The sequence below is a fragment of the Stegastes partitus genome, unplaced genomic scaffold (assembly GCF_000690725.1).
Source record: "Stegastes partitus isolate 25-593 unplaced genomic scaffold, Stegastes_partitus-1.0.2 Scaffold708, whole genome shotgun sequence".
In the NCBI taxonomy this organism is placed as follows: domain Eukaryota; kingdom Metazoa; phylum Chordata; class Actinopteri; family Pomacentridae; genus Stegastes; species Stegastes partitus.
Genome location: NW_007578439.1, coordinates 17,461 through 26,138, shown reverse-complemented (window position 1 = coordinate 26,138; position 8,678 = coordinate 17,461). Strand labels below are relative to the sequence as shown.

Below are 8,678 nucleotides of genomic sequence, written 5' to 3'. Positions count from 1 at the left end.
ACGTCGTTTTCAGATTGCTAAGGGTCGTATTATCGAGTCATGACTGTATTAGCAAAAAAATGTCTGTGATTAATTAGTTGTAGTGTGTAAAGTGCAAAACAGATTGAGATAATATTCACCGTAGCTGGAAGTAAACAGGCAGGTTCCATTTGTTGTGGAAGCTGGTATATGAGGGGTGCACTCTTAGTCTCTTTACACTGGCCTGCGAGCTGCACTGTCGCTCAAACTTCCGCACAAACTCCATACTGATGCTGTAACGCTGGAAAAGACAAAGAGATGACAGGTGCACTTACATGAAACTACACAATCAAACCTTGAACTATGTGACTTGGAAAAAGCATGCATGCACGCTTCAACTGTGTTACTGTGGCTGTACCTCATAGAATATGTCAGGGTTTCCAGGGTTGAAGAGATAGGCCAACCTTTCCTCTATTCCTTTAATCATTTCCGGCCACACAGAGTTCACCAAGAAATCGTAACCTGGTACTGTGTCAGCTTTGTCACTGAGAAGAAAGAGAACGTTTAAAATATGTTATACTTTCCACACGGACCAACCTTTGATTCATTTTATGTGCATAATCTAGCAGCAGTATTTGTCATTTGTAAAGAAAAGCCACAGCAACTGTCATGTACCTGACACTTTCATGAAAGAAAACCTACTGAGGAAATGATTCACAGCAAATATATAACTATATTTTTTCAATAAAATAAATTAAAATCCATGTGTAAAGAGAATCGCACGGCCTAATCAATATGCTCAATAGCACAACAGATGAAAGCAAACAATTTGCTTTTCTAATAAAGGCAACAGGATTCGAATGAGAACAAAGGGCTCCTTGATCTGTGAATGTTTTGAATGAATATGCCTCCATGATAACATGAATACCTGGATATGGCTCCTCCGGTCACCTCTCTGAGCAGTCTGCAGTGGTGGGGAACAAACTCCAACAGTCTGGAATACATCAGCTGGAGGCCACTTGGATTGGATTTCACTACTTCTTCAATTATCACCTAAAAGGAGAACACAAGGTAGGATTTTTAGGGGAAGACTCATCTTGATTAGTAATTTGCTGCAATTCGGTTCAAGAAATTCGCTGTTTACATCGTACAATATGCTTCTATGTTAATCATTACATAATACTTCTGCCATTAACATGAGTGTTAGTCATTTGGGTTGTCTAGGCAAATGTAAAGAAAATGACTAATGGTAAGGCAATTAAATATTATATTAGACATTTCACAACATTTACATTTTTTTATTGAATCTACAAACATGCTCACCTGGTCCATGTAAGGTTTGACCAGCACTTGTCCTACCAGGGCTTCAGCATCTCGAGTCTTGTCTATGGTTGCATAAGTCCTCAGGCAGTGACGCACCATGTCCACGTTAGACGTCTGCAGGCCCTCAATCAGCAGCCCCTCCAGAGACTGCTGCAGCATAGACGTGATCCCTGCAATACGCTGGCAGAGGACATCCAACAGAGTGAGATATAGTGAAAGTGTTTTCTGTAGAATCAGCGTAGATCATAGAACAGATGTGTTAGTTTTTGAAACAAAAGAGCACTTAGCACGTCTTTAGAAGGACTGATTATCTTTGTCAGATAATTATGACGGATTGACAGAAGAGCAGCCAGTCAGACAAACTGATTGACTGACTGAGTGGCTCTTGATGTATCAGCTGTCTGACTGATCGGCCCACTAACACTTACTGGTCTGACTTTGTCCAGCAGGGGCATGCCTTTGCTCTGAACAGCATGGAACTGCAGCTGGTTGAATTCTGTGGCAATCCTCTCCAGGATCTGACCTGCTAACAAAGGACTGTACATAGACAAAGACACAGTCAGTCAGAAGTCTGAGTCACAAACATTATGTCCATGCAATGACCAAGCTCAACAAATTTTAACTTCTGATGCATGTAAGCACTTAGGCTATATCACTGAGACTCTATTTTACTGTTTGGCTGTTCACATAATGTTTAAAATGTGGCCAAGATCAAATTCTGGTTACAGTCCTGAACTAAAGAACAATGACAAATACATAGCATGCTGTCATACCAACATAAACATGGGGACCAATGAAGTCAAGATTTATGGTTTCATTTAGAAGTAAATGTGCAGCTGAGGCGGCCAGCAAACTGGAGAGCAGATGATGACAATGATACAGACCAACAGAATCAAATCTTTGATTGAGTCTTTTTGTGGAGCAACAACTACTACTCCTGTGCGGAGGTGTGGTTCGATGCAGAGTTTGGGCAAGCAGTGGTGGGACTGTAAGGGAATTTCATCACTAAAAACATCAGGACGTCAAGGGCTACTTTTGACTACATTTGTCAGTGAGCTCAATTCAGGCGACCCATTTCCCTGATAAAGTTTGTAGATGTGGGTTGTACTGGCTGACAACTGGGGCATGTAACTACACACTGTCTAACCTGCAGGGTACTGAAAAGTCCTCTGTTTGCTTGGTTCACCCACCAGTGTAGAACTGTGACAACTGTCGATCAAGAATGATGTAAAAGTTGCACGAATTCTAATATGACTGTTCACACCGAGGTGGCATCGCAAGAACTGATCCCATGTGATGCTGCTGTGAAAAAAGACCAACAGATCTGAGACCAGTGGTTGGATTAGAGTGTCACTCCCCACCTGCTGATTTCCAGAGAGCTGGATTCCTTGGAGTTCTGTGAGTGGAGGATTTTCTCGATCTTCTCCACTGAGCGTACGACCTGGATCAACCTCAGCACGCACACCTGATGGATGATGATGATGATGATGATGATAATGTAAAGAAGATGATCATTTAAAATTTGTCTAGAAACTATTTGCTATTGCACAAATGCAGCTGCTTGTTATTCTTTACATTAAAAGATGGAAAAGTAGTCTGACTATGAAATAATTCAAAAACAGGTTAATCATCTGTAAAGCATCACATACAGCTTGTAACATGACGCTCACAAGTTGGCACGGACATGCCACACATAAGAGAGTATGGTAAAGATTAACACAAATATATTTAATTACAAATGCAAAACTCAGTATGAACAAAGCATTTTCAGGCAGCAAGAAGAGGAGTCAAACCTTCTTTTTCTGCAGGTCTTCCTGTTTGGACAGCTGGTTGTCTATAGCCTGGATCACTTCGCTGACACAGGACCGAAGACTCTGCAATAAACAACAACAAACATGCATAAACACTTTATGGTAGGAATCAATCGAAGTTTATATTATATATAAACTTGTATAATTATTCAGGGAACATACCATAACCTCCTCCCGTAACTGTCCTAAAGGCACAGAAAGCTGATTGAGAGCTTTGTCCATCCCCACCTGAGACAAGAGAGCAGAGGTCAGATTAGAAACAGTCTAAATTCAAGTAACAGCTTTCAGGAAATGGAAATGGCGTAATGCATTTAGCTTAACTGCTCAAGAACATATTAGGAACTCCATCAGCACTGTATTTTTAATACTGATGATGGTATTGATGCTAGAAAAATAACAACTGGCTAATATTCTTTATTTCTCTTCTTTTTTTGCACATAACATAAATAAATATTCAGCAAAATGTCTCTCTGCTGATTATAATATAGCTGAAATAATAAATCTTTTTAACGTTTAGTCAAAAACACAAAGATATTTAAAAGAAAAGCAGAATATTCTTATGTTTTAGAAGCTGGAACCACCAAACAGTTGCCATTTTTGCATAAGAATGATTTAAACAAGTAATTAATTATCAAAATTAATGGTCTGTTTATTGAAAAATCAGTTAACTGAGAAGATCTAATATCCAACCACATCCATACTGTTAAAGTTGTATGAGTGATGTACAAATAACTACTGATAAATATAAGCTATAGCTCAAGTTTGACAAAATACAACAATAGTATTTTAGCCACTGTACAGTAAAGGTCAACAGTGTCTCCTCTAGGATTTTTTTCAGCAGCGGGGGCAGCAGGCTGTCCAGGAGCCGTGGAGACGTAAACAAATTAAATTTGACTGCAGATTTTCCTTTTACAACCTATTTATTGAATGTCCAGTTGAAAATGGCTTTTTAAAGGCCAAATGTAAAACGTAAAAGAATGAAAAATAAAACAATAAAATTAAATAAATAAAAATAAAAAACAATAAATAAGAATTTCTTGATGGGGCTGTAGAATCAGTGGCAAAGTTCGCACCAGGCTCAGAACCAGTCAGAACAGTCCTTTATCTTAGTACTCGCCAGTAATTAACGTCGTATTAAGCTCTCAAAGGGCAAATACTGAACAAGATAATTAACGTCACCTGAACACCCCAAAGAGTAGATACTGAACACGATAGTTATGTGTAGTTTACCGTAGTACTCGCAAGTACCAGGCCCAGATGCAGGACTGTGCTGTAAAGGTGGAGACATGCAGCGGTGGTGTATTTGCCACAAAAAAACAAACAAAAAAACCCCAAACAAATGTAAAAACAAAAATGGAAGGAGTGGCGGATAGGATTTAGGAATGGCGGCCCGCCACTCCTAAATGAATGTAGAGGAAACACTGGTCAAGCTTTCTTAAAAGCCAATATAAGACTATCATTATTCCTAGAGGTTCATTTCATTCTAATTCTAAAGCTTAAAAATTACAATCACAGTCGCTGACCATAAGCAACACCTATGACTACTGACCAGGTTGGTGGAGAGGTTCACAAAGTCTGCATAGTCTTTGTTGATGAGCTCCACCATGGCCGTTTTCAGGAGCTTGTAGTAGAGCTCCAGGTCCTCTCTCATCTCCTCCAGCTGGACCTGTTTCCGACACTCAGCCACGAACTGGTCGACGTCAAAGTCATCCTGCAGATGCACACATTTTTTCTTTCGTATTACAAATTCTTTGGTTGTTAAGTACTATTTTCAACTTGATATTCACGACAATAAAGTTTACTGAATTGTGCTGAACTGAGAGAACGAGAGATAGAACAGTCCAACATACACTGATACATGTGCAGACAAGCTGTATATGAGACAGTAAGAGACTCATTTATAAAGTCTTTTGTTGATAATGATGTACAGCAGCCTCTCTGTGTTGGATATTAACAACGTTAGTTACGTTTGTGATTGCATGTTCAACGCTTTCTAGTGCTCACTGGAGGAAATATGTACATTTACTGACAAACAGCGATTTCAACTGACAAGAGTATCAGCATCAGCAACGATCTGTAGCTAGCCCAATGCTAACTAGAATGACAATACAAGCAAACGTCAGCTCTTTAACGTAACATTAGCAGGTTCTCACCCTCATAACAACGTCCTTGTCGAAGCACAGAGAATCTGGTCCCTTCGGTAGATTCATTTTGGACAATAAAACACAGCTAGTTAGAGCATTAACAAGAAAAAATAAGGCGACAAGCCTCGGGTTAGCTGCTGTCACCGAGCTTCCGCAAACATGGCAAGAGCACCAACGAAGAAGAGTAAGGATGCTTGTAATGAGTTCATTGGCACCACAGCGCCCTCCAGTGGCTTCAGACCACAGGGACGCTGTTGGCTGAGGCTTTACCGAGAGGCTTTATTCATACCCTTCAGTTAAATAAGAGGCAAAATTCACTATAGTCACTCAAATAAGTAGAAACTAAAAAAAGTAATAATAAATAAAAATTCTCTAAATTATTATTTAGTGAAATAAGGCATTGCTTTTGAATTGTGGTTGAGAAGAATAATTTTAAAAAACAAAAAACTGTCTTGGACAAATTAGAGCACTTTGCTGATGAGCAGTGGGCCAAATCGAAACACCTGTCAACAAGTGCAGAAGTCTGAGTGAGAGTTACAGAAAACACTTGATTGCAGTGATTGGCTCAAATGGTCATTCCACAAAATATTAGTTTGCGGGTCCCATCATGCTTGTTTGCTTGTTTTTGGTTTTGTTTTTTAATATTTCTGCTAAACCACAATTCAAAAGCAATGTCATGATTTTCATTAATTTTTTATTTGTTTTTACTTTTGACAATTTCAGTTTATTTCAGTGACAGCTGTTTTTTCCTTCTTTGATGGCAGGGTATGAATACATTTGAGGATGACCGTACAGTAGATACTTCATTTTTTTTTTAGTATTTTCAGCTTTGTTTTCTGCCTGGTAATCTACTTTTATTTTTTATTTTTTTTAGTGTTGTGATTTTTTAGGGCTGCGAGAAAACTCACCCGAGAAGTAATTCTAGTTGAAGCAAAAAATATTTCCAAATATAGATCAACAGAGTATAATCGCCATAAAGCATTGCTCAGAAGTTTTAGACATCTAGTAATAATGACAACAATAATAACTGTATTTATATGGAACCTTTTCAAATCTATGTTAGAAAGTACTGTACAGAAAATCGACTGAGACAAACAATGAAAGCCGATGAAACAAATAAACAAGATCTCAAAAAACACAACATAAACAAAATAAAATAGGTCAGTCAAGTAAAAAAAAAAGAAAAAAGTCAGGAAAGCATTTTTCTACAGAACATCTAAGACAACAGCTGCTGTCTTTTATTATAATATTGGCATTTGGAAATGTAACTTGACAAGTTTAAAGCCTGTATAGTGTATTTAAGGTAACTATAGCTGAGCATTTCACATATAAGAGAGTTAAACTGCCATAAATTTTAAGATGTACTACTTTACTTGATTATAAAACATATTAAGGCCGACACCCTACAGAGCCATGTAGGTCGCTGCCCAAAAATAGTTGTTGTTGTTTCCTGTAGTGAAGGGGATTTTTAAAAATGGTAACAAATTGAGAGCAGAAAGTGGGGCGACAACTGCATGAAAGGTGCAGCCAGTAGGAGGGTTATCTACATATGGTGAGTCAGAGTACAGACAGGCATCCTGTCCTTTTACATGTTTCTAAGTTTGTAGATTTCTTCTTCATTTAATGTTGACAAATAATTTCTTTACCAGAGTTACAAAGACAACCTGTGAGGCCGCTCCTGGTTACCGTGAGGTGACCTTTGAGTTTATAGGTGCAGGAACTGAATTCAAAACTAACATTTACCATAGTTAGAAATGTTTTTATCATGAACAACAACATACAGCAAGTTTCCACCATGTCCATTTTCTCAAACTACAAAAGAAATAAGACTTTAGGTGTTTAACTGACAATAAATGATTGTTTCGTTTCTTATCAACTTAATTTAATGAGTTGAGTGAGTTCATAGCTGTTCATTCATTCAACTCAGTATTTTAAGTCATCGTGGTTATAAGTTAAGTTATAAGAACTCATGTTTTCAACTTCTAAAGTGGTTTGAAAATGAAAATTTGACATTTTACATTCAGTTAATTAGAAAGGAGCCAAACTCAGATATTTTTACACTAAGTAAATTAGAAAAGATGATATGATTTGAGGGCTGCAAGGTGGATCGGTGGTTAGCATCGTTGCCTCACAACAAGAAAGTCACCGGTTCGCATCCTGCTGAGGACACCCGGGATCTTTCTTTGGAGTGTGGAGTCTGCATGTTCTTCCCGTACAGCGTGGGTTCTCTCCGGGTTCTCCAGCTTCCTCCCACACAGTCCAAGAACATGTTGAGGTTAATTGGTGATTCTAAATTGTCTGTAGGTGTGAATGTGAGTGTGCTTGGTTGTCTGTCTCTAAGTGCAGCCCTGTGATCGACTGGTGACCTGTCCAGGTGAACCTGCCTTCACCCTGAGTCATCTGGGATAGACTCCAGCCCCCCCGCGACCCTAGTGACTATATATGGATAATGATAATGGATGGATGGATATGATTTGACTGAATTTATTTATGAGGTGTTACAGTGCCATCTGGGGACTTTATCAAAAATGTTATGTCTAAGGACTTCACATTATTATTTTAGTTTTCGTGTTTTGATTTGTGCTTTTTATTAAACACTGACAAAACATGGGCCTCAGTTTACAGTTGAAACCAGACGTTTACATACACTAACTGTATAAAAAGACATATATCCTTTTTTTGTTCACTGTCTGACATTAAATGAGACTAAACTTTTCCTGTTTTGGGTCAGTTAGGATTACCTAAATTATTTATATTTGCTAAATGCCAAAATAATGAGAGAGATAATTTTTTTTTTTAGAGAATTTGTTTTTATACTTACTTCACAGTTAGAAGCTTGCATACATCTCCTTAGCATTTGGTGGCATTACCTTTAAACTGTATGACTTGGGTCAAACTTTTTGGGTTTCCTTCCACAAGCTTCTCACAATAGTTTGCTGGAATTTTGGTCCATTCCTCCTGAGAGAACTGGTGGAACTGAATCAGGTTTGTTGGCCGTCTTGCTCCGCACACCTTTTCAGCTCTGCCCACAAATTTTCTACAGGATTGAGATCAGAGCTTTCTGATGGCCACTCCAAAACATTGACTTTGTTGTTCTTAAGCCTCTTTCTAACTAATATGACAATATGCTTAGGGTCATTGTCCATTTGAAGACCCATTTGTGTCCAAGCTTTACCTTCCTGGCTGATGTCTTGAGATATTGCTTCAATATTTCCGATTATGTGTCTTTTTATACAGCGTATGTAAACTTCTGGTTTCAACTGTATCTATAGCATGGAATAGAAATACTATATTGAGCCAGAAGGGGGATAGGCTAAGTCACTTCTTAAAACACATTTTTATTGGAGAGCTATTCCTGATTTTACTTACGTTTTATGTTTCATAGCTTCTTGTTCTATTTGTGTGCTTTCTATTCTTATCCTACTCTGCGTGCTTATTTTTT

At 38.2% G+C, this 8,678-nt stretch overlaps 1 protein-coding gene across 1 annotated transcript in view; it reads right to left on the bottom strand.

Moving 5' to 3' along the window:
• The window catches only part of cog2 (component of oligomeric golgi complex 2), an 11,081-nt gene extending 5,687 nt beyond the window's left edge, over positions 1-5,394 (bottom strand). The window contains exons 1-10 of the mRNA XM_008290994.1: positions 5,246-5,394; positions 4,642-4,803; positions 3,255-3,320; positions 3,075-3,155; positions 2,643-2,746; positions 1,710-1,818; positions 1,282-1,461; positions 887-1,011; positions 377-503; positions 120-259 (exon numbers count right to left, since the gene is read on the bottom strand). Coding sequence (XP_008289216.1) covers positions 120-259; positions 377-503; positions 887-1,011; positions 1,282-1,461; positions 1,710-1,818; positions 2,643-2,746; positions 3,075-3,155; positions 3,255-3,320; positions 4,642-4,803; positions 5,246-5,302 — 1,151 coding nt within the window. The 5' untranslated portion in view covers positions 5,303-5,394. The remainder of the gene's footprint in view (positions 1-119; positions 260-376; positions 504-886; positions 1,012-1,281; positions 1,462-1,709; positions 1,819-2,642; positions 2,747-3,074; positions 3,156-3,254; positions 3,321-4,641; positions 4,804-5,245) is intronic.
• Between the last annotated feature and the right edge of the window lie 3,284 nt (positions 5,395-8,678).